This window comes from Zophobas morio, unplaced genomic scaffold, assembly GCF_036711695.1.
Source record: "Zophobas morio isolate AGI-343-1 ecotype UQ-CSIRO unplaced genomic scaffold, CSIRO_AGI_Zmor_V1 ptg000016l, whole genome shotgun sequence".
Taxonomy (NCBI): Eukaryota; Metazoa; Arthropoda; class Insecta; order Coleoptera; family Tenebrionidae; genus Zophobas; species Zophobas morio.
The window spans coordinates 3,108,827-3,136,264 of record NW_026972121.1 but is presented as its reverse complement, the minus strand read 5'-3'; the positions used below and the strand labels follow the sequence as shown (position 1 = coordinate 3,136,264).

At 33.8% G+C, this 27,438-nt stretch overlaps 1 protein-coding gene across 9 annotated transcripts in view; it reads left to right on the top strand.

Moving 5' to 3' along the window:
• The window catches only part of LOC135129552 (protein lap4-like), an 89,497-nt gene that overhangs the window by 44,599 nt on the left and 17,460 nt on the right, over positions 1-27,438 (top strand). For 8 of the 9 annotated variants that reach the window (XM_064056723.1, XM_064056724.1, XM_064056721.1 and 5 more), the window contains 5 exons: positions 4,094-4,591; positions 19,896-20,006; positions 20,056-20,235; positions 23,732-24,127; positions 24,190-24,468. In XM_064056723.1, coding sequence (XP_063912793.1) covers positions 4,094-4,591; positions 19,896-20,006; positions 20,056-20,235; positions 23,732-24,127; positions 24,190-24,468 — 1,464 coding nt within the window. The remainder of the gene's footprint in view (positions 1-4,093; positions 4,592-19,895; positions 20,007-20,055; positions 20,236-23,731; positions 24,128-24,189; positions 24,469-27,438) is intronic. The other variant, XM_064056727.1, reaches the window with a different exon arrangement.

The window sequence follows — 27,438 nt, the reverse complement described above, 5'->3', positions numbered from 1 at the left end:
CAATTTTTAATCGTTTGTCTCGTTTTTTTTGTTTGTATATATATTTTTTGTAGTCCTCTCTTTTTTTTTAATCATTTGTCTCGTTTTTTTTTTGTTTGTATATATATTTTTTGTAGTCCTCTCTTTTTTTTTTCTGGGGTTGCTTCGTTTTTTCAGCCCAATTTTTGTCGTATTTTTTTGAAGTGACTGTCTTTCGCATTATTGTGGACTTGTTTTCTCTCGTTTCCCCTCATATTTGTTTCTTTGACGCTTGTGTTTGTAGACTTTTTGTCTTTTTTTCAGTGCCTTATTTTTTAATTTTTTGTAACTGTTTCATCGCTTTTTTCAGTTTTTTTTTATAATTTTTGCAGTCGTCTTTTTTGTCATTTTTTGGTATTTTTTGCACTTTTATTGTACATATGTATTTTTTAGCCACTTTTTTCTAGTCACCTTTTTTCCGCAATTGTTGTGGAATTGTTTTCTGTAAGTTTTTTATCCTGCTTCGACGCTTTTTTTTCTGTAACTTTTGTCTTTTGTGTATTTTTTCCGGCCGTTTTGTTTTTTTGCTTTTTAATGTTTTTTTTACAGTCGCCATTTTTTGCGTTTACTGGATTTTTTCGTCTTTTTTTGACGTCTTGTCTTGTAAATCATCTTTTTGTGGTCCCCTTCACGGTTTGTGACCTGTTTTTGTATCCCATTTTTCATTTTTTTTTGTCAACTTTTTGTTATTTTTTTCATTCTTTTGTTGGTATTTTTTAACCTTTTAATCGCTCTTTTTGTCATTTTTAATGTAGCCTTTTATTCTTATCGAGAATCTTATTTCCCTGGTCATTTTTTGGTTCCTATTTTAATCGCTTTTTTTTTACTAAAAATAATCAAAAATGTCATTGGCCAAAATCGGTTTTATTTTAGCATATACTAGCCCCGCCCACCCGCCCTCTCTTTTCTTCGAGGGTATCTTATTTACCAAAATCAGTCTTCTCTTAGCAAGTGCAAGGCCCGCCCACCCACCCTCTCTTTTCTTCGAGAGGATCTCATTTGCCAAAATCAGTCTTCTCTTAGCAAGAACTAGCTCCGCCCACCCACCCTCTCTTTTCTTCGCGGGTATCTCATTTACCAAAAAAATCAGTCTTCTCTTAGCAAGTGCAAGTCCCACCCACCCACCCTCTCTTTTCTTCGAGGGTATCTCATTTGCCAAAATCAGTCTTCTCTTAACAAGTATTAGCCCCGCCCACCCGCCCTTTTTTTCATAGAGGGTATCCCATTTGCTAAAATCGGTCTTTTTTTTATCGTTTATTGAAATTTTTTTGGTATTTTTTACACTTTTACTGTATTTTTTTGCCACTTTTTTCTAATCACCTTTTTTTTCGCAATAGTTGTGTAATTGTTTTTTGTAATTTTTTTTGTCAATCTTTGACGCCTTTTTTTGTGTGCCTTTTGTCCTTTTTGCATTTTTTGTGGCCATTCTATCCTTTTTAGGTTTCTTCCCATTTTTTTTTTGTAGTCTCCTCTTCGAAATTTGACCTTTTTTGCATCCCATTTTTCATTTTTTCTGAGACCTTTTTTGTGAAGTTTTTGTCCTTTTTTTAATTGTCTTTTGTCGGATTTTTAACCTTTTTAATCGCTCTTTTTTGTTATTTTTTGGTCTGATTTTTTGGACCTTTTTTGATTCTTTTTTTAATCGCCTTTTTTTACTAAATAAATATATAATAAAGAAAAATTAGTTGGCCTTTTCTTCACACTTGTTGTGGAATTGTTTTGTAGCGTTTTTTGCCCGGCATTTTGTCTTTTTATCCTTTTTCTCGGTTTTGTAGATTTTTTGGTCACTTTTTGTGGTGGTCACCTTCTTTGTAAAATTTTTTATCCTGTGTTTTTGTACCTTGTTCGCTTTTTTTACCTTTTTTATCACATTTTTTTATTCCTTTTTCTTAGTCGCATTTTTATAAAAAAACCTACTCTAATTTTGCTTTTCTATTGTCTTTTTTTATTATTGCGTATTTTGTAATCTTTTTGTCGCTTTTTTGTCACTTTGTAGTCGCGTTTTATGTGGAGTTTTTGTCGTTTTTATGGACCTCTTTTATATTTTTCTTTGTCACTTTTCTGACTCACTTTTTATTCGCATTTTGGGGGCCGTTCTTTTGACCCCTTTTTGTGTAGTTACCCTTTTTTAACGTGGAATTGTTTTGTCGGCTTTTTCGTATTTTTGGTCGCCCTTTTTTTGTAATTTTTCTTGTTGCTAAAAAGTTGACAAAACTCACTAGAAACACCCAGTAGCATACTTTTTATCTATTGTTTAATAAATTTAATTTAATTATAATTTATGTAAGAAATTGGATGTTTTATTGTACTTCAGGGTAAAAATTTAGTGTCCCCGTATTGAGTTTCGAACAGTGAATTTTTTGTATTTATTTTTTTTTTTACAAAAAAAGTCGAATAAAACTTTCCTGTAACTTAAAACATGCATTTCACGTTCAAAATAAGCGATACGTTCCGTTAATTACAGTTCTCTGTAAATTATAGGAAATAATATGCTTCTATACGTGTGGTTTATTAATCCGCCTTTATTTTTTTACCTTCGAATTTTAGAGAAAAAAAACCGTTGTACAATTGACCTTAAAATAGTTGACGTCATCTTACAATACACTTGTGGGTTCACACAATGCACCGACCCATATTTTATAAAGTTGATTATACAGGATGTCTCAAAGAAGTTAATGCATGGAAGAAATCCGAGGAGCTAATTTTATATGACCCGAGACATCCTGTACGTGGTTTCCGGAGTTTCATTGTGCCCAGATTTGTGCAATTTCTTACAAAATCCGGAACTTTTAACATACTACCGATTTTACATAAGTACTTTCTTAAAAATCTAACTGAAACCGTGTCGGCGTCAAGATCCTCAGACTTGACCGACTCGGAATGCACTTTTTTGCGGTCGTGTGACATATTTTTCCTTAAAAATTTAATTAAACAGTTAACGTGAATTGCTTTTGCGTTTATGTAAATGTAGTAATAACCGCATTACCATATTTTTAATGGTAAACATCATTACATAGATTATGTGCAATTAGATGTCTTAGCTATGACAAATTTATCAACTGACGTACGAACATGAATTAGTGGCAAATTGCTATGTTAAGTGATGTCCGTATAATTGGTGCTTGCAATATGAATTATTAATATTTACCATCTCTTTGGTGAGAGACTCCCAGGAAATTGTTTTCCGTTGTGGCATAATTTATTGAAGTGTGTCTGTTACATTTTTTTCCTAATGTGAAAGTGCGTCAACTTGAAATGATTTTTTTAGTCGTTGTATTACTTGCGATAAATGCTCAACTGTGCATCACTGACTATCCTATTAAAAAAATAATATAACGAAAAACTAGTTTCACCTCAACTGATGAGAGAAACGCAAATTGGCGGTCTGACCTTTCGACCAAGACAAGCAATTCCCACAGAATTGCTGCTAGAGAAAGATAAGAAAACTGTAACGGTCCAGAGCAAATATTTCCGTATTCTAATCACGACGTTTAAATAAATTACAATTGCAAATGTTGTGCATGCTACAGTCCTGTTCTTACATGAGGTGTGCTTGTTGAATTCAAGGTCATTTCGGTTTACAAAAATTCATTCACAGCCTACTTAAATAAACAAGTAGCACCTTGACACTATTGCGTTTGTTTATATATATGTTTAGAAACGGTTCGATTTAGAAAAAAATATATTTGCGATGTACCAAAACACAAAGTTCAAGTCCGGTGATGTCACCAGAAACAAGAACTGGTTTGAGCAATATGTTTGTAGTGTGACGTAATTTGCGAGGGATGACGTAGGGCGGGAGAACTTGTTTATGTTTTAAAATGCAAAAATTCGATTGCTTGACACATTTTACGGTCGTGGTCTACACTGAGATTATGTAAATGAGAATCCAAACACGGTTTCATAAAAAAAATGTTATTGTGCGTAGAAACACACTTAAGTCAATATTTTTAGTGTGATTGCGTGTTGTTCAAACATTACTTAACACTACTAATTCCAATTACGCACTTTCAAGCACCCAGGCCGTGGTATAATAAAGAGGGAAATTTTCTCATTGGTCGTTTTACTTTTTCAGACGTACACTGAGTCGCCTTCCGAGTCGCCCCGAGAGTTGCCGAAGACAAACGGCATCGTCTCCCCGAAAACGAGCGAAGTGCCAAAACCGGCGCCTCGGCGCATATCGAACTCGACGCCCCCCAACGAGACGGGTCCCGTTCCAGGCCAGTCGCCGCCGCCCCCTAAAACTGCCGCCCCCAATCACAATAAAGCGACGCCGACGACGTCTCTCGACGGAGACGACGCACAGGTACTGCCGAAGCCAATCACGAACGAGGATTTCCAAGCCATGATCCCAGCCCATTTCCTCAAAGCTTCCAAAACAAATCAATCACAAAACAATCCCGACTCAGTAAATGCCGTTACCGTTACGATTAAGAAGCCAGATCCGATCGAATTGCCGCCCGCCCCCACGGGGCCAGGCCGTGTCACTGAGACCATCACCAAGAGTACCTTCACAGAGACTGTGGTTACTCGCATCACCGATAATCAGCTGATTGTGCCCGTTATTATCGAGGTATGCTCTGGCCGATGATAGTGAGATGCTCAGCTATTTGCACATAAAGATACTGTCAAGGTTGAGGTCTGCTTGATATCACTAGTTTTTCCTCTCTATAATTTTTTTTAGTTTTTTCCTAACTTGTTTAGTTCTTGTATGACTAATTGCACTGAGACTCTATCCCGGCGCGTGTACAGTTCGTTTTTTCAGTTTACACACAGGTGACGAGACGAGTTAAGCAGTATACCACAAACGCTGCACAATACTTTACCTTACTTATTTTGTTTGAATTTAAAGCGGTTAATCTAGTAATCTTGGTGCGTTGGCGTGACTTTACTGAATTTTAACCTGAAATGTTGAACTTTCGAGTCGCGTTCGTTCGTGGGATTCTGGTCACGTGTGTGTGAATATAAAAGTACAACTGGAATAGAAGAGGCGATAAGGTGAAAGGATAGAGATGATTTTGCGATTCTGGATAGTCTTCAAGCTCGTACACTTGCATAGTTAGCACCACTAAGATTCCATATATCACACAGATGATACTTTCATTTTATGAAAATAAAAATAAAAGTCGTTTTTTGTTATAAACCCACCTCCTGTACCAATCGAAACTAAGTAGTTGGTGTGTTCAAAGTATGTCTGTTTTGATAAGAAAAAGATCCACCAACACTGCACTTTTTCCTAAAAATATTTGTGATTCACTTCGAAGTATTTATGACGTAATTTAAATAAAATGTATAAAATTGTTATAATTTATTTTCTATAAGCACTCTGTATATTAAAATCTATTGCGATTTTTTGTGAACCCTGTGATTATAAATCCTAAGAAGAGTTCAATCAGAATATGTATGTTTATGTAACTAAGTTGTGTGTTACGCCTTAAAAACAGAACACTCTGTATAGTTGAAAATAATTTTACTACATGATCTTCAAAGAACTGTATAACTTTGGTTTTGGACTTTTTTCTATTTCTAATAATCACGGAGTTATTGAAGTGACTCACCCTGTATATACTTTTTTTCGCCCCATATATACAGTGTGTTTGACAGTTACACATTTACCACCGAATTCCTTGACACAATCTAACAAACGTCTAAATAAGAGTGTTCGAAAATGTTCTAAAATACAGGATGTCCCATTAAAAAAAAACAACAATTTGCAAATTTAATCACCATGTAGAAATACGTTAAAACACTTTTTTGTCGAGGCAAGATGACTAGAAACTGTTGTACAAATTTTCAGACCTCCATCTTTAAATATGGCGGAGTTGAGAATTTTAAATAAAAAAACTGAAAACCGTCAACCGAAAAACCTTTGCGTTTGTTTGTTTACTAAAGAATCTAAATCTGTAAAAATATACAGGATGTCGCGTTAAAAAAATATAAAATACACTATACAATTCTGAAACGGGACAGCTTGTATATTTGACGTTCTATGTCTTCCCATATCCGTCGAAATCCTTCTAAATTCATATATATCTCAGATCAAAAATAAACAGCCAATCAGATTTACGAATTTAACTCGTTACTATAGGAAATTTGCAATTTAACGCACTTTAAATTTAACAAGTTTTATCGAATTGCACCTTATATCATTCTCCTTCTATATATGTCCTTAACTTTTCTATATTTTTCTGTATCCGTTTATATCATCCTATATCCTTCTATATCAGTCCGGAAAGACGTCTAATTTAACGGAAATTTTCTTAGGATCACGAATCTCCGCTTCTATATCCGTCTATTTATTTCCATATCCGTCTATATCCTTCTAAATCCGTCTCTACCCTTCGACGTCAGTCTATACCCTTCTGTACCCTGTATATTCGTTTGTGCCCTTCCATATTCGTCTATGCCCTGCTATATCCATCTATATATTTCTTCATTCGTCTATACACTTATATTTCGACTTGTATCGACTTCATTTATATCTTTCTACATCCTTCTATATCCATCCATCTTTCTGTATTGGTCCGAGGAGACGTCTATTTTATCGGAAATTTTCTTAGGATCACGAATCTTTGCTTGTATAATATCCGTCTATTTGCTTCTATTTCGATCTCTATCCTTCCAAATCCTTCTATATCGACGGATATAGAAAGATTTGGAGAATGCAAACCGAAATAGAAGGGTATGGACGCGTATCCTTCTATTTCGGTTTGTATTCTCCAATATTTTTCTGTATCCGTCTATATCGTCCGATATCCTTCAATATCTTTCTACATCCGTCTATACCCATCTATATACTTCTATATTAGTCCGAGGAGACGTCTATTTCATCGAAAATTTTCTTAGTATCACGAATCTCTACTTCTATATCCTTCTGTATTCCTTTGTATCCTTCCATATCCATCTGTAGCCGTCGATATCCTTCTGCATCCTTCTATTTCAGTTTATATTCACCAATATTCTTCTGTATCCGTCTATATCCCCTGATATCCGTCTACATCTTTCAATATTTTCCAATATTTTTCTGTATCGGTCTATATCTTCCGATATCCGTCTATATCTTTCTATATCCGTTTACATCCGTCTATCTCCGTCTACATCCTTCTATATCCATCTATACTAGTCCGAAAAGACGTTCGTTTTATCGGAAATTTCCAAGGACCACGAATCTCTGCTTCTATATTATATTCGTTTATATCCTTCCATATCCATCTATATGCTTCTATATTTTTCTACAGCCATCCAAAGCCATCTATATTTGTATATTTTGGTCTACATGCTTCTGTGTAGATCTGTATCCTTCCCAATCCTTCTATATCCGTCCATGTCCTTCGATATTCTACTATATTTATCTACATCTGTCTATACACGTCTATACTTTTCGATATCTTTCTATTTCCATTTATATTTTCCAATGTTCTTCTGTACATGTCTAGATCCTCCGATATCCGTCTATATCTTTCTATATCCGTCTACAATCTACATCCTTCTATATTCATCTACATTCTTCTATATCAGTCAGAAAAGACGTCTATTTTATCGGAAATTTTCTTAGGATGATGAATCTCTGCTTCTATATCTTTCTATATTCGTCTATATTATCCTTCTATTTCGATCTGCATCCTTCCAAATCCTTCTATATCCGCCTATATCTTTGTATTTCCGTTTGTATTCTCCAATATTTTTCTGTATCCGACTATATCATCCGATATCCGTTAATATCTTTCTACATCCTTCTATATCCATCTGTGCCCTTCTATATTATTCCGAGGAGACATCTATTTCATCGGAAATTTCCTTAGGATCACGAACCTCTGCTTCTATATCCTACTATATGCGTCTATACCCTTCCATATCCATCTGTAGCCGTCCATATCCTTCTATTTCAGTTTATATTCACCAATACTCTTTTGTATCCGTCTATATCCCCCGATATCCGTCTATATCTTTCAATATTTTCCAATATTCTTCTGTATCGGTCTATATCCTCCGATATCCGTCTATATCTTTCTATATCCGTCTACATCCTTCTATATCCATCTATACCTGTCCAAAGAGACGTCTGTTTTATCGGAAATTTTCAAAGGACCACGAATCTCTGCTTCTATATCCTTCTATATTCGTTTATATCCTTTCATATCCATCTATATGCTTCTGTTTCGATCTGTATCCTTCCAAATCCTTCTATATCCGTCCATGTCTTTCGATATCCTACTATTTTCATCTGCATTTGTCTATATACTTTTCTATATCTTACTATTTCGATTTATATTCTCCAATGTCCTTCTGTACACGTCTAGATCCTCCGATATCCGTCTATATCTTTCTGTATCCGCCTACATCCTTCTATATTCATCTATATTCTTCTATATCCGCCTACATCCTTCTATATTCATCTATATTCTTCTATATCCGCCTACATCCTTCTATATTCATCTATATTCTTCTATATTAGTCAGAAAAGACGTCTATTTTATCGGAAATTTTCTAAGGATCATGAATCTCTGCTTCTATATCTTTCTATATTCGTCTACATTATGTTTCTATTTCGATCTGTATCCTTCCAAATCCTTCTATATCCGTCTATATCTTTGTATTTCCGTTTGTATTCTCCAATATTTTTCTGTATCCGACTATATCGTCCGATATCCGTTAATATCTTTCTACATCCTTCTATATCCATCTATGTCCTTCTATATTGTTCCGAGGAGACATCTATTTCATCGGAAATTTCCTTAGAATCACGAATCTCTGTTTCTATATCCTTCTATATTCGTCTATACCCTCCCATATCCATCGGTAGCCGTCCATATTCTTCTATTTCAGTTTATATTCACCAATATTCTTCTGTATTCGTCTATATTCCCCGATATCCGTCTATATGTTTCTATATCCGTCTACATCCTTCTATATCCATCTATACCAGTCCAAAGAGACGTCTGTTTTATAGGAAATTTTCTAAGGACCACGAATTTCTGCTTCTATATCCTTCTATATTCGTTTATATCCTTCCATATCAATCTATATGCTTCTATATCTTTCCACAGCCATCCAAAGCCATCTATATTTGTATATTTTGGCCTATATGCTTCTGTCTCGATTTGTATCCTTTCAAATCCTTCTATATCCGTCCATGTCCTTCGATATCCTACCATTTTCATCTACATCTGTCTATACACGTCTATACTTTTCTATATCTTTCTATTCCGTACACTTCTAGATCCTCCGATACCCGCCTATATCTTTCTATATCCGTCTACATCCTTCTATATTAATCTACATTCTTCTATATCAGTCAGAAAAGACGTCTATTTTGTCGGAAATTTTCTTAGAATCACGAATTTCTGCTTCTATATCTTTCTATATTCGTCTGTATCTTTCCATATCCATCTATATGTTTCTATATCTTTCCATAGTCATCTAAAGCCATGTGGATTCTTATATTTTGGTCTATATGCTTCTATTTCGATCTGTATCCTTCCAAATCCTTTTATATCCTTCTATTTCCGTTTGTATTCTCGAATATTTTTAGATATCCGTTAATATCTTTCTACATCCTTCTACATATATCCATCTATGTCCTTCCATATTGTTCCGAGGAGACATGCATTTTATCGGAAATTTCCTTAGGATCACGAATCTCTGCTTCTACATCCTTCTTTATTCGTGTATTTTTTTCCATGGCCATCTATATCCGTCCATTTTCTTCTGTATCATTCGATTTCGGTTTATATTCTCCAATATTCTTCTGTATCCGTCTATATCTTTCTATATCCGTCTACATCCTTCTATACTTTTCCGAAGAGTCGTCTATTTTATCGGAAGTTTTGTTAGGATCACGAAACTCTGCTTTCTATATCTTTCCATAGCCATCTATATTCGTATATTTTGGTCTATATCCCTCTATTTTGATCAGCGTCCTTCCAAATCCTTCTATATACGTCTGTACTTCCCTATATCCCTCTATTTTGGTTTATATTCTCCAATATTCTTCTGTACACATCTAGATCCTCCGATATCTTTCTATATCAGTCAGAAGAGATGTCTATTTTATCGGAAATTTTCTTAGGACATGATCTCTACTTCTATATGCTTCTATACCTTTCCATAGCCATCTAAAGCCATCTATTTTCTTATATTTTGGTATATATGCTTCTTTTTCGATCTGTATCCGTCCAAATCCTTCAATGTCGGTCCATATCCGACTATATTCATCTACATCTGTCTATATACGTCTATACTTTTCTATATCCTTCCATTTCGTTTTACATTCTCCAATATTCTTCTATGTCAGTCGGAAGAAACGTCTATTTTATCGGAAATTTTCTTAAGATCACGAATCTCAGCTTCTATATTCTTCAATATATTATTTTGTATCCTTCCGTAAACATCTATATCCGTCTATATGCTTCTATATCTTTCTGAAGCCATCTATATTCTTATATTTTGGTCTATATTCTTCTATTTCGATTTGTATCCTTCCAAATCCTTCTGTATCCGTCAATATCCTTTCCTATCCGACGATGTCCATCTATATCTCTCTATCCGTCTATACTTTTCTATATCTGTATCCTCTAATATTCTGCTATATCCGTCTATTATTTCTTCGGTATTCGTCTACATCATTCCATAACTGTCTATATCCATCTAATCCTTATATTTCAATCTCTCTTCTCTCAAATCTTTGTACATCCGTCTATATACTTCCATATAAATTATATTTCCTTTCAGTTGAATAGCTAGGAAATGTTAAGGCCGGACATTTTTTTGTTCATCCTATGTACCTGGTTGCTTTCAGTTGGCCTTCGATTTTTGAAATAAAGTAATGTTTTTTGTATATACCTACTAGATCTTTATAATTTTTAATGTCACTTGTTGTCACGTGGGCATAACATAGTGAAATAATATTTCAAAAAATACCAAAACTGATTCAAATTTGGTTTCAAATATTTATACAGTTATTTCATTTAACAGAGGTTCCAACACAGTTAAATTTTTGTATAAAAGAAGTAAGTGGGACATTCTGTATTTTATAGCTTATCTCAGTTTTTCGCAAATATTGTTGAGATAAAACCCAACAAACCCGATAACCCGACATAATTTTTTTATATTTAAAATACAGGATGTCCCATTTGAAAAACATAAAAACTAAAAGTAACGTCTTATATACAGGCTGAGAAAGTTGTACAGTTCTTTAGTAGCATACAGTGAAATTAAACTGAACAATCTACATATTTTTACATATTCACATTAGCCTCATCCAATTTATAACCATAGTTTATTTTTCAAATTCCGATGCGACGTTGCCATGATTTATTTTTAATTTTCTTGATTTCTTTTAGCAACAAAAATCGTAATAACGTTATTTTTAAGATCTGCGTAGCAACATTTTATGGAGGGATAAACAGAGGTACGCACTTTGTTGTGACATCAATTAAACCAAATTTTAATATACAGAGTGTTTATAAAAAATTATGAATCGTTACATTTTTTCTCTGTTAAGTGAAGCTTTTTTGTGCAAATATCTACGAAGTATTTGATATTTAAATGATCATTGTTCATTGCGATGAAATATTTTCAAGTTTTTAAAAGAGATGATAAAGTTGGTTTTTGTCATTTAATACATCATTAAATTTGGCTTTTATCGCGCATTGATCTTTTCGCTACACATGAACGTCGATAAATAAAATTGTGTAAATCTAAGTCATTAGTGGACTCTATAGCTTAAAGGATTTTATGGATTGTTGAAGTTAGGCTCGGTTTTTTAACTGTCTGTTACAATATTTAATTATCTTATCCATATTGTCAAAGTAAACATTAAAATCCTTTAATACTTCAGACATTTCATAAGTTTTTTTTTAGAACGGTGTATCGTTACGAACTCGATGTTCTACAGCTATAATCTCTTTTCTCAATTTTTATCTTCCTGCCTCCATTGCATCGCTATTTAAAAGCCGACATGACATTTTACATTATTACAAGCTGCATAACCCAGAACTCCTCCTGTCGCTTACACAACGAGCCTTCACAGTTCACAATCGTGCATTTACATGACCATACTGTGACGGATAATGGCTCCAGTGACAGCCGAGTGCATTACTAGGCACACTTTCTTCCATTGTAGACAACCTGATTTATGACATTTCGCGGAACGAGCTGAACGTGCGGGGGCGTCATGTGGGCCAAGAACGGTCAAACCTAGCACCAAACCAAATCGTTGTCAAAATCCACTGCATTTCACATAACTGTTTTGTTTTTGTCCGCCGCCTCCAAGTCGTGCAAGATTTTATCAGCGATGGTTATCTGCGAGCCATTTTTAGTGCAGTGGAGGTCAGATCGACCGGTTGGAGAAAGTAAATGTGGATTTTACAGTACTGAAAAGGACGTTTTCTGAAAGTTGTACAGTTAGATTGGAAAAAAATGCGCGCTGGAGTGAATGTAAGGTTGGCGTTGGTTGCTAGGGAGAGAATAGACTAATTAATGGTGTGGCTTTTATTTTGTTATTGTTTTGGGTGAGCGTGCGCTAGTGCACGCAGTAATTAATTCAAACTGTAGTTTGTATGCAAAACGATGAAAGCAGATGCAAAATGTTGACATGTTTATGAACTGGCTAATTAATGAGTGAGTGGAGATTGCTTTCAGCGACGTGAATGCAGTTAGAGCGAATTTTATAAATAGAGTTGTTCTGATAGGTTCTGGCGCCGTATTTAGACGAAATAAATGGGAAAAGTCGGACGTGATAAGGAATATTTAAAGTTAATTATGGCGCGATTAATAACAAAATCAAGAATTTAATTCGTTTAATAGCTCCAGAGTGTGCAACAGATGTGCTTCGATCAAGGTTTATTAATTTTTTTTTTAAAGACGTCGTCAGCTTGAAGTAGTTTGTAGATTAGAAAATTCCTGTTTTTTTTTGTATGATGCTACTTTTAAAAACTGCGGCCCAAAACACATCTGTTGCGGCTAAAAAAACTCGCAAGGAATCGAATGGTGCAAACTGCAAATCTAGATCTTGAACCGTTTTGAAATGATGAACCCGTAAACTCGAAAAATATTTTTTGAAATTCTAAAATGAACCACGATTTTAATTGAAGTCGAATTATTATTAAACTGGTGGCTGGGATGAATTCTGCACCGGAAAATTCAACTAGAAACTCAATTTCAGGCCCAACGGAAGAGTTTAATTTTTTTTGCAAAAATTTTGCATTTGATCATTTCAAACAATCTCGGTTAATTATGCTCTCAGTTTTCTGAAAATTGGTCTCTGCACTAACTCGAACATCGTGAACACGAATCTGGGTTCAAATTAACCAACGGAGTTTTTTGATTTTTTAAATTATGAAACGTATAGAAAAATTACATCGTCCGGTTCATCGGTCTCTCAAGCTCGAACAGCTGATTTACGCTATCAAATAACGATCCATTCCGACTAAACAACCCCAAGAAATCCAGGGGTACAAACCGCAAGTCCGGATCTTGAACGTTTTTGAAATGATGAACCCGTAAACTCGAAAACTATTTCTTAAACTTTTAGAATGAGCCACGATTTCCATTGGAGTCGAATTATTATAAAACTAATGACTGGAATAAATTCTCCGTTGCAAAATTCAACTATAAACTCAATTTCAGACAAATCAAAAGAGTTTCATTTTTTTTGCAAAAATTTTGCATTTGATCATTTCAAATGATCTCGGTTAATTAGGCTCTCAGCTCTCTGAAAATTGGTCTCTATTAATTCGAACATCGTGAACACGAATCCGGGTTCATAATTGAGACACGGAGCTTCCTGATTTTTTTTTTTTTTTTTAATTATGTTAACTAGAAAACTGACAACGTCCGCTTCATCGGTCTCTCAAGCTCAAACCGCTGATTTAAGCGATAAAAAAATTATTCGTTGCGACTAAAAAACTCTAAGGAATCGAGTGGTACAAACCACAAGTTTGGATCTTGAACGCTTTTGAAATGATGAATCCGTAAACACGAAAGATATTTTTTGAAATTCTAAAATGAACCACGATTTTAATTGAAGTCGAATTATTATTAAACTGCTGGCTGGATGAATTCTGCACCGAAACATTCAACTAGAAACTCAATTTCAGGCCCAACGCAAGAGTTTCATTTTTTTGCAAAAATTTTGCATTTGATCATTTCAAATTATCTCGGTTAATTAGGCTCTCAGCTCTCTGAAAATTGGTCTCTTTATTAATTCGAACATCGTGAACACCAATCCGGGTTCAAATTGACCAACGGAGCTTCCTGATTTTTTTTTTTTATTTTTTAAATTATGTTAACTATAGAAAAATGACATCGTCCGCTTCATCGGTCTCTCAAGCTCGAGCCCCTGATTCACGCTATCAAATAATCATCCATTCCGACTAAAGAACCCCAAGAAATCCAGTGGTATAAACCACAAGTCTGGATCCTGAACGTTTTTGAAATAATGAACCCGTAAACTCGAAACACATTTTTAAAAATTTTAGAATGAACCACGATTTCCTTTGGAGTCGAATTATTATTAAACTGATGGCGGGAATGAATTCTCCATTGCAAAATTCAACTATAATCTCAATTTCAGACAGATCAAAAGAGTTTAATTTTTTGCGAAAAATTTGCATTTGATCATTTCAAACTATCTCGGTTAATTAGGCTCTCAGCTCTCTGAAAATTGGTCTCTTTATTAATTCAAACATTATGAACACGAATCTGGGTTCATAATTGAGACACGGAGCTTCCTGATTTTTTTTTTTTAAATTTTTTTAAATCATGTTAACTATAGAAACATGACATGGTCCGCTTCATCGGTCTCTCAAGCTCAAACCGCTGATTTAAGCGATCAAAAAATTATTCGTTGCTACTAAAAAACTATAAGGAATGGAGTGGTACAAACCACATGTTTGGATCTTGAACGCTTTTGAAATGATGAACCCGTAAACTCGCAAAATATTTTTTGAAATTCTAAAATGAACCACGATTTTAATCGAAGTCGAATTATTATTAAATTGGTGGCTGGATGAATTCTGCACCGGAAAATTCAACTAGAAACTCAATTTCAGAACCAACGGAAGAATTTCTTTTTTTGCAAAAATTTTGCATTTGATCATTTCAAACTATCTCGGTTAATCAGAGTATCTGTTCTCTGAAAATTGGTCTCTATACTAATTCGAACATCGTGAACACGAATCTGGGTTCAAATTGACCCAACGGAGCTTCCTACTTTTTTTTAATTTTTTAAATTGTGTCACGTATAGAAAAATGACATCGTCCGCTTCATCGGTCTCTCAAGCTCGAACCGCTAATTTGCGCTATCAAATAATCATCCATTCCGACTAAAGAACCCCAAGAAATCCAGTGGTACAAACCGCAAGTCTGGATCTTGAACGTTTTTGAAATGATGAACCCGTAAACTCGAAAAATATTTTTTTTAATTTTAGAATGAACCACGATTTACATTGAAGTCGAATTATGATTAAACTGATGGCGGGAATGAATTCTCCATTGCAAAATTCAACTATAAACTCAATTTCAGACAAATAAAAAGAGTTTCATTTTTTAAGAAAAATTTGCATTTGATCATTTCAATTATCTCGGTTAATTAGGCTCTCAGCTCTCTGAAAATTGGTCTCTTTAGTAATTCGAACATCGTGAACACGAATCCGGGTTCATGATTCAGACACGGAGCTTCCTTATTTTTCTTGATTTTTTTAAATTATGTAAACTATAGAAAAATGACATCGTCCGCTTCATCGGTCTCTCAAGCTCAAACCGCTGATTTAAGCGATCAAAAAATTATTCGTTGCTAAAAAAAAACTATAAGGAAGCGAGTGGTACAAACCACATGTTTGGATCTTGAACGCTTTTGAAATGATGAACCCGTAAACTCGCAAAATATTTTTTGAAATTCTAAAATGAACCACGATTTTAATCGAAGTCGAATTATTATTAAATTGGTGGCTGGATGAATTCTGCACCGGAAAATTGAATTAGAAACTGAATTTCAGGCCCAACGGAAGAGTTTCATTTTTTTGCGAAAACTTTGCATTTGATCATTTCAAATTATCTCGGTTAATTAGGCTCTCAGCTCTCTGACAATTGGTCCCTTTATTAATTCGAACATCGTGAACACGAATCCGGGTCTATAATTGAGACACGGAGCCTCTTGATTTTTTTTTATTTTTTTAAATTATGTTAACTATAGAAAAATGACATCGTCCGCTTCATCGGTCTCTCAAGCTCAAACCGCTGATTTAAGCGATCAAAAAATTATTCGTTGCGACTAAAAAACTCTAAGGAATCGAGTGGTACAAACCACAAGTTTGGATCTTGAACGGTTTTGAAATGATGAACCCGTAAACTCGAAAAATATTTTTTGAAATTCTAAAATGAACCACGATTTTAATTGAAGTCGAATTATTGTTAAACTGGTGGCTGGATGAATTCTGCACCGGAAAATTCAACTAGAAACTCAATTTCAGGCCCAACGGAAGAGTTTTATTTGTTTGCAAAAATTTTGCATTTGATCATTTCAAATTATCTTGGTTAATTAGGCTCTCAGCTCTCTAAAAATTGACCTCTTTACTAATTCGAACGTCGTGAACACGAATCCGGGCTCATAATTGAGACACGGAGTTTCCTGATTTTTTTTTTTTTTTAATTTTTTTAAATTATGTTAACTATAGATAAATGTCATCGTCCGCTTCATCGGTCTCTCAAGCTCAAACCGCTGATTTAAGCGATCAAAAAATTATTCGTTGCGACTAAAAACTCTAGGGAATCGAGTGGTACAAACCATAAGTTCGGATCTTGAACGCTTTTGAAATGATGAAGCCGTAAAGTCGAAAAATATTTTTTAAAATTCTAAAATGAACCACGATTTTAATTGAAGTCGAATTATTATTAAACTGGTGGCTGGATGAATTCTGCACCGGAAAATTCAACTAGGAACTCAATTTCAGGCCCAACGGAAGAATTTAAATTTTTTTGGAAAAATTTTGCATTTGATCATTTCAAACTATCTCGGTTAATTAAACTATCAGTTTTCTGAAAATTTATCTCTTTACTAATTTGAACATCGTGAACACGAATCCGGGTTCATAATTGACCAACGGAGCTTCCTGATTTTTTTTTTTGAATTTTTAAATTGTCACGTATAGAAAAATGACATCGTCCGCTTCATCGGTCTCTCAAGATCCAACCCCTGATCTACGCTATCAAATAATCATCCATTCCGACTAATGAACCCCAAGAAATTCAGTGGTACAAACCGCAACTCTGGATCTTGAACCTTTTCGAAATGATGAACCCGTAAACTCGAAAAATATTTTTTAAAATTTTAGAATGAACCACGATTTCCATTAAAGTCGAATTATTATTAAACTGATGGCGGGAATGAATTCTCCATTGCAAAATTCAACCATCAACTCAATTTCAAAAAGATCCAAAAAGTTTCATTTTTTGCGAAAAATTTGCATTTGATCATTTCAAATTATTCCGGTTAATTAGGTTCTTAGGTCTCAGAAAATTGGTCTCTTTATTAATTCGAACATCGTGAACACGAATCCGGGTTCTTAATTGAGACACGGAGCTTCCTGATTTTTTTTTTGATATTTTTAAATTATGTGAACTATAGAAAAATGACATCGTCCGCTTCATCGGTTTCTCAAGCTCAAACCGCTGATTTAAGCGATCAAAAAATTATTCGTTGCGACTAAAAAACTCTAAGGAATCGAATGGTACAAACCACAAGTTTGGATCTTGAACGTTTTTGAAATGATGAACCCGTAAACTCGAAAAATATTTTTTGAAATTCTAAGATGAACCACGATTTTAATTGAAGTCGCATTATTATTAAACCGGTGGCTGGATGAATTCTGCACCAGAAAATTCAACTAGAAACTCAATTTCAGGGCCAATGGAAGAGTTTAATTTTTTTTGCAAAAATTTTGCATTTGATCATTTCAAACTACCTCGGTTAATTAGACTCTCAGCTCTCTGAAAGTTGGCTTCTTTATTAATTCGGACATCGTGAACACGAATCCGGGTTCATAATTGAGACACGGAGCTTCCTATTTTTTTTTTTAATTTTTTAAAATTATGTTAACTATAGAAAAATGACATCGTCCGCTTCATCGGTCTCTCAAACTCGAACCGCTGATTTACGCTATCAAATAATCATCCATTCCGACTAAAGAACCCCAAGAAATCCTGTGGTACAAACCGCAAGTCTGGATCTTGAACGTTTTTGAAATGATGAACCTGTAAACTCGAAAAATATTTTTTTAAATTTTAGAATGAACCACGATTTCCATTGGAGTCGAATTATTATTAAACTAATGGCTGGAATGAATTCTCCATTACAAAATTCAACTATAAACTCAATTTCAGACAAATCAAAAGAGTTTCATTTTTTGCGAAAAATTTGCATTTGATCATTTCAAACTATCTCGGTTAATGAGGCTCTCAGCTCTCTGAAAATTGGTCTCTTTATTTATTCGAACATCGTGAACACGAATCCGGGTTCATAATTGAGACACGGACCTTCCTGATTTTTTTTGAAATTTTTAATTTATGTTAACAATAGAAAAATGACATCGTCCGCTACATCGGTCTCTCAAACTCAAACCTCTGATTTAAGCGATCAAAAAATTATTCGTTGCGACTATAAAACTCAAGGAATCGAGTAGTACAAACCGCAAAATATTTTTGAGAATCAGAATGAACCACGATTTCAATTGAAGTCGAATTAATATTAAACTGATGGCATTATTCAATTGGATTATTCTCGTTTGAACCCGTTTTTTTAAATTTGATTCCAACAAAAACAAAAAACTTTGCTATACATTACGCATTAAAATACTTAGAAACATATGTTGATTATTCGAATATACAGAGTGATACGTTAAATATTTTTATAGGCTTGGATTCTTTATTAAACAAGCAGAAAAATAATAGATGCAAACTTTATTTAGTTGGCAGTTTTTGGTAGTAAAGTAAAATTCTCAAGTCCGCCATATTTAAAGATGGAGGTCTGAAATTTTAGGCATTTTTTTTTGGTTACCTTACCTTGACAAACGTGCAAAAAATTTAACAGTTTTAACATACATGGTGATTAAATTTCCATTTTGTTTTAATTTTTTGTTCATCTGTACGATCACCCGGAAAGGTAGAGTCATAAAATTTCTTTAATTGCACGTACTTTTTTTGTCAGTTTTTGGCAGCTGTGTGCAACTGTGCAAGTGTAAACTGAGCCTTCTATTCTCTAACATTCGACATAAACCCCATTTTAACTTCTAAACAGAGTACTAACAAACTACTAAATTTCTGTCCTCTTTGTGAACTCGAACGTTGCTATTACTAACCCGGCCATCATCAATTTGATAAACATAGTACTTGCATTCTTCCATAATGATTGTAGTTTTGTATTGACATAGTTCTGCTTCGTGTACTCGTCACATATCACTTCGAAGGTAATCCTTTAACGGCCATTTTTAACAACCAGGCTTCGCATTTTATTTTTAATTATCGTATCTGTACTATTTGGAGAGGAAATAATATTTTTAACAATCACGACCGTAACTTCATTGTTGCCAAATTATATCGAAACGAACAAAACCTGAATTATTTTTTGATGCGTCTGACGTCACCGTTAAGAGCGTTAAGGGATTGAACTTAGCTAGAGTAGCTTAGCCGCGTTTAAATAAACATGGGCACAAATCTTGTAGATGGTCCGGATGCAGGTAACAGCCCCTTTCCTTCCCCATCTCCAGCTTTCTTCATACGTTTCCCGCTATCGATCTTTTAGTTTAAGCACTTTTAGTATACTTAAGTAGCACTTGCGTAAATCGCAGCGACAATCTCACTAACGACCCTCTTCCTTCCAGGACGTCACTCTGAGCAAAGCCCAGGGCTCGCTGGGCTTCAGTATCATCGGCGGCACCGATCATTCCAGTATTCCGTTCGGTGTAAAAGAGCCGGGAATTTTCATATCTCACGTAAGTTTTTCTTTTGTTCTGGTCTGTTTACACGTCGGGGTATTTTTAGATGGTACCCGGTGGGACTGCAGCGAGTTGCGGTAAACTTCGGGTGGGCGATAGAATATTGAAAGTTAATGGGACTGACGTCACGCAAGCAACACACCAAGAAGCCGTTATGGAGTTGCTCAGACCGGGCGAAAAAATCACGCTTACAGTACGCCACGACCCATTACCGGAGGGATATCAGGTTTGTATCGAATTTTTGCGACACTCATTTGTTCCGATGGGTGTGTAGACACATTCTATCCATTGTTTTCCTCCGTAACTGAAACAGTATAGAATGCGCTAATAACATGGATTCGAATAATGGCGGGGCGGAGTTGCGCCGAGATGTAACGGGCTGGGTTGGCGGAAGTGTGATTCTAGTAGGGCGTGAAATTTGTTTTTAAAATGATCATGTTGGCAACCAACGCGTTGCTTGTTCGTGTTAATCAGTTTGACGTTTACAGGCAAATAACTGTCAAAATAAAGTGTCAAATAAATCCAGTGCCAAGTTTCAAAATAAATATCAGGGATAACCAGACCACTTTTTTCGATTGCACGGTTTCTCAGTTCTTTGAAAACAAATTTAAAATGCTTAATTGGTCTCATTCGATTTAGTGCTTTAAAAAGTAAAATATACCGGGTGTGTCAGTTTAATTGATCCGCTTTAATACTATACGAGAAAAAAAATAGCAATCTTTGAAATTTAATGTTAAAAAATAATATTTGCAACACCAACGCGTTCCTTATTTCTGTTAATCAGTTTGACAGTCAAATACTTGTCAAAATAAAGTGTCAAAAAACTCCAATGTTAATATCAGTATTTTAAAAAATATCATGGCTCACTAGATCACATTTTTTTCGATCGCAGGTGTTTTATCAGTTATTTGAAAACATAGAAGTTTAAAATTTAGAATGATTAATTAACACAAATTGTGTAGAAAATGAATCTATTAGTATTATATCGCCTTTAGTTTTTTTGGAAATGACATCAACATTTTTTTTAGGCAAAATTTTTGTTTTTTAAGTATGGTAAATATTGTCTTTTAATATTTATTCAGTTTCATTCGATTTAGTGCTTTAAAAAATAAAATATACTGAGGTGTCCGTTTACTTGTCACGCTTTAATACCATATGAGAAAAAAGTCATCTTAGAAGTCTGAAATTTAATGTTAAAAAAAAATTATGTTTGCAACATCAAAGTGTTCCTTGTTCTTGTTAATCAATTTGACATTTACAGTCAAATAACTGTCAAAATAAAGTGTCACAAAATTTCGAATGTTAATTTCAGTATTTTAAAAAATAATACCATGGCTCACTAGACCACTTTTTTTATCGAAATTTTTTTGTTGATTGAAAACATTTAAGTTTAAAATTTAGAATGGTTAATTGGCACAAATTGTATATAAAATGAATCTACTATTCGTATTATATCGTGTTTGGGTTTTTCGGAAATGACAATTTTTTTTCAGACAAAATGTTTGTTTTGTTTTTTTTTTAACTATGATAAATATTAAATTTCTAGATTTTTTCAGTTTCGTTCTATTTAGTGCTATAAAAAGTATAATATACCGGGTGTGTCAGTTTATTTGTTCCACTTTAGTACCATGAGAAAAAGTCATCTAGAAGTCTTTGAAATTTAATGTTAAAAAAAAAAAATAATGTTGGCGACATCAAAGCGTTCCTTGTTCTTGTTAATCAATTTGACATTTACAGTCAAATAATTGCCAAAACGAAGTGTCAAAAACTCCAATGTCAATATCAGTATTTTAAAAAACAATACCATGGTTCACTAGACCAATTTTTTTGTTGATTGAAAAGATATGAGTTTAAAATTTAGAATGGTTAATTGGTACAAATTGTGTAGAAAATGAATCTACTATTCGTATTATATCGTCTTTGGTTTTTTCGGAAATGACATCAATTTTTTTTTCAGACAAAATGTTTTTTTTTTTTTTTAATATGATATATGTTAAATTTTTAGATTTTTTTCAGTTTCATTGTATTTAGTTCTATAAAAAGTATAATATACCGGGTGTGTCAGTTTATTTGTCCCACTTTAACACCATATGAGAAAAAAGTCATCTAGAAGTCTTTGAAATTTAATGTTAAAAAATAATGTTGGCAACATCAAAGCGTTCTCTGTTCTTGTTAATCAATTTGACATTTACAGTCAAATAATAGTCAAAATTTATTTGTTCCACTTTAAAACTATATGAGAAAAAACTCATCTAGCAGTCTGTGAAATTTAATGTTAAAAAAATTACGTTGGCGACACCCCCGCATTCCTTATTTCTGTTAATCAGTTTGATATTTATAGACAAATAACTGTCAAAATAAAGTGTCAAAAAACTCCAATGTTAATATCAGTATTTAAAAAAATATCATGGCTCCCTAGACCCCTTTTTTTTTCGATCGCAGGTGTTTTGTTAGTTATTTGAAAACATAGAAGTTTAAAATTTAGAATGATTAATTAACACAAATTGTGTAGAAAATGAATCCACTGTTAGTATTATATCGTCTTTGGGTTTTTAGGAAATGACATCAATTTTTTTTTTTCAGACAAAATGTTTTTGTTTTCTTTTTTTTTTAAGTATGATATATGTTAAATTTTTAGATTTTTTCAGTTTCATTGTATTTAGGGTTTTAATACGTATTATATACCGGATGTGTCAATTTAGTTGTTCCACTTTAAAACCATATGAGAAAAAGTCATCTAGCAGTCTATGAAATTTAATGTTAAAAAAAAATATGTTGGCGACATCACCGCATTCCTTATTTCTGTTAATCAGTTTGACATGTATAGATAAATAACTGTCAAAATAGAGTGTCAAAAGATTCCAATGTTAATATCAGTATTTTAAACAACAATATCATGGCTCACTAGACCACTTTTTTTTCGATCGCAGGTGTTTTGTTAGTTATTTGAAAATAGAAGTTTAAAATTTAGAATGATTAATTAACACAAATTGTGTAGAAAATGAATCCACTGTTAGTATTATAGCGCCTTCGGTTTTTTCGAAAATGACATCAACTTTTTTTTCAGATGTTTCCTTTGTTTTTTTTAAGTATGGTAAATATTTAATTTTTATGTTTTCAGTTTTTTATTATACATATTTAGTGCTTTAAAAAATAAAATATACCGGGTATGTTAGTTTATTTGTTTCACCTATTAAGGTGGGATTAACCAAATGAGAAAAAAGTCATCTAGTAGTCTTTGAAATTTAATATAAAAAAAAAAATATGTTGGCGACACCAGCGCGTACCTTATTTCTGTTAATCAGTTTACGATCAAGTAACTGTCAAAAAACTCCAGTGTTAATATTAGTATTTTTAAAAATAGTATCATGGCTCACTAGACCATTTTTTACTTCAAATCCTTTTGTGTCTTTTTTTTTTTAGTATTGGTAAAATAATTGGTCTGAAATAGTTTCGGTAGAATTTTTTTCGCCCTTCAAACAAGTCAAATTGTGGCTTATTGAACGAACTTGAACTCACGCGATAATAGTGGCCCTTATATACTGTTCAGTTACGGCCCATTTTCTTTCATTTCAATTAAAAAAAAATCACTAACCCATAGTACATAACGCCCTATTTCATTTCAAGCAACTTATGATTTCATACGTAGACACCAAGGTGAGTCTTAATTCCACAGAAACCCCCTCTTCATGACCACCCTCTAATCAATTTTTCTCATCTAGGAACTAGTGATTGAAAAGGGTGAAAACGAGAAACTAGGTATGCACATAAAGGGCGGTTTGCAAGGGCAGCGCGGCAACCCGTTGGACAAATCCGACGAAGGCGTCTTCGTCTCGAAAATAAACTCTGTGGGGGCGGCGCGCCGCGACGGCCGCCTCCGCGCCGGAATGCGACTACTAGAAGTCAACGGAAAGTCGCTGCTGGGCGCTACCCACCAAGAGGCCGTGAACACGCTAAGGGCCTGCGGAGACGTCATCCACTTGGTGGTGTGCAAGGGCTACGACCGCGCCGACGTGGACAAGGCCATCGCCGAGGGCCGACTGACCAGAGGCGGATCGGTCAGCAGCCGGTCACAAAGCGTCAGTTCTTTGGATGTTCCTGACGAGGATATCCAACAGGTGCTGCTCCATTTTCGTGGACTATAACCATGATTATTATTATTATTTTTTTTTTGTAATAGGAGCAGAATATGAAGTCGGAGCTCGTCCAGTTCGAGAAAGAGGAAGCTGAAAAGCGCCTCAAACTCCCCGATAATTCCGACGACGACTTGAATTTGGTGGAAGCTAAAGCGACAACTCCGGCCGATAAAGTCCTAGACGTTGTCAGGGCGGTGGAGACTTTGGCGAACAGTCCGGCTGAAAACTCGGTGGCGCCCAAATCGCCCGGAGGGACGAACTCCGAGCTGAAAACCACCACGATAGTGATGAGCAAGCACACGTTGGCGCCGCAGGCCACCACAGTAAGTGTTTGTCACTTTTTAGTTAATTGATTCGTCACGGTGTGTCGCTAGCGCTGGTCACGTGTAGTGTTCTGTCTAAAAATGTCGCTTTGGTGGTCGTTTGTAAGTGTACCGCTTATGTTAATGTCGAGATTTGTGTAAAATGCAGTTACTTTTAACGCTTGTGACATAAAACCAAGTCGATTGAGAAATTTCTGTGTTAGGGGGCTATTCGACAAGAGAGGGGCACAGGATGGATGCTCTTTTCCTCGGGTGAATCCCCTTTTATTTTATTCATCGGTTTAATCACACTCATCAGTTTCATCTACATTTCGTCATACATAAAGTTGGTTGTTATTATTATTTTTCTGTTTGGTGACAGAGAGCGCGAATAATGTGGCACTAGTAGATGCTTTTTGGTCATTTCATTCAGAGTCACCTCATTCGAAATTTTGCATGTGGTTTTGTCTAGAATGAGTATTAGTGCAGAGGAAAAAGGGTGCAAGAGGTGGTGTTAAAAAAAAAAACGGTAAAAATATTCTGCTCAGTATAATATTTTTTCGACAAGTTACCTTTACCGATATATTATACAATTGTTCAGTGGAAAATATAAATGTCATATAACATATTTTTTGTTACAGTAACTAATTTTAACGATATGTTTTTATCATGGAAGTTATGTATATTATTCATTTTGTTCAGTAAATAAAACTATTGTCCTGTAAAAATAACGAAAGCTTAGTTATAAATGTTGGATGTACAGTAGAAATCATAGACATTCAGTAGAAATTGAACAGGTTTGTTAGAAAATTATGATGTTCTTTATAGTTAACACCCACACATGATACGTAACCTCATTATTTTTTTAGAATATGCATGTTAATCTTTATTACATATATAGAATCATTTATTCAGTGGCGTAGCTAACTTCCACTGCCCCCCCCCCCCCCGCAGTTTATAGTAAGCGCCCCCATACACCAAAGTTAAAAAGTAGGTAATATAAAATTAATATGAAATTACTGATTTACCAGTAGTGGCGCCGAATAACACAGATTTACAAATAATAATAATTTATACACATAATCTCTAATCTAATCTAATTTTTGGGATCGATCACACTCAATGCTCAACACAGCTAAGTTGGTTAATCGTGTTTGACTCATCGTGCTTCGCAAATACGATTTAATTAATTTTAATTTAGAAAAAGATCTTTCTGCCGTTAAGAAATTATTGTCCATAAACAGAAACTTGGCAATATCTGTAATTTTAGTTATTTTTTGCTGAATAATTTCACCAACAACATTGTTTTTAAAACTAACTATTTGCCCACAGATTGCACTAGAAATATCTTCTTCGTATTTATTTGCCAACTTTGATGCTGCCTCCACAAATTTTTCACCTGTACTATTCAACATTTCCTGTGGTTCCAGAAAAGAAAAATAGTTTGTGACGTTTTTCATGCTTTCAAACCTATCTTTAATTTGAATGTTTAAAATATCAAGAGCAGGATAGAAAACGGTTGTTTTAAATTTTTCAGTGGGATCTTTGAAAACGGTATCTTCACATAATTCGTCATGAAACAGTTTCACTTTTTTTATACGTTTATTTGAAAAAGAATTGTTAATTTTCCAGGTATCAGCACATTTCCTTGATTCCTCCATTATTTGTTCAAAATTGTCACGTATACTTTGAAATTTGTCTTTTAGATGTTCCATCCATTTACAAGCCTCATCTAAAGTAATATTTGAACTCTGTAAAGTTTTTGAGACCAAATTAACATTTTCTAAAATTTTGCATTGAAATACTAATAGAGCAACAAATTCAAATGAATCCATTTTTTTACGAAGAGCTACAGCTTCATCTATTTCACTTTTCCTTTTTGATGTTAAAATAATTTCAGCTCATAACTGTTGAGAGATTATATCTAATGGCAATTAGAGAATTAAATCTCGATGACCATCTGGTGGGGCATACCTTTTTTAAAGTTTTTTTTATAACACACTTATCATTTTCTTTCATCTCAATGTTAAGTTGTTGCCATCTCGGTAAACTCTCACTGAAATAGACGTATATAGCATTTATTAAATCATAAAATGCGGAAATTCCTGGTACATTCTTAACAGAATCATTAAGGACTAAATTGAGGTTATGTGTAGCACAATGAACATATTCGGCGTAATGATGTTCTTTCAAGTTCTTCATTTTTTTTTTTATACCATTTTCCCGATTTTTTAATTTTCATTTTCTGAATTTGATATCACAATTTTTCGTTTATTCAATGCCTCGATTTTCCAATTTTCAATATTTAGATTTTACAATAATTTTCGTGTTTTCGACCGCAATTTTTCGATCTTTAAGTTTCTCAATTTTTAATCTTTCGATTTTTGAATTTTCCGTTTCTTCATATTCTCAAGTTTTTCGATTTCTCGAAGCTTTCATTTTATACTTTTGCGTTTTTTCATTTTGAGTTTTCAATTTTACAATTTTTCTATTTTATAACTTTTCCATTTGTTTATTCAGAAAGTAGAAAATTCTAAAAATTGAAAAATCGGAAAATTAAAAAATTGGAAAAAATTGAAAAAACAAAAAATTGCAAAATCGATAAAACGAAAAATCGAATGGAATTTGTTTTTACGATTTTTTAACTTCGACTTTTTAAATTTTTTAATCTGTATTTCAATTTTTCAATTTTTGGAATTTTCTTTTTCTCATATCGATTTTTTTGAGTTTTTCGATTTTTCCGTTTATCTTTTTTTAAGTAAATATTTCAATTTTGAATTTTCCGATTTCGGCCTATTTCGATTTCTCGATCTTTTGAAGTCTCAAGTTTTTGGATTTCGATTTCTTGATTTTTCGATTTTCAAAATTTTCGATTTTTCTAGTATAAATTTTAAATTTTCGATTTTTAAAATTTTTCATTTTTCCCTTTTATAATCTTTATGTTTCGATTTCCCGATTTTAATTTTTTAATGTGTTTCAATTTTTCCATTT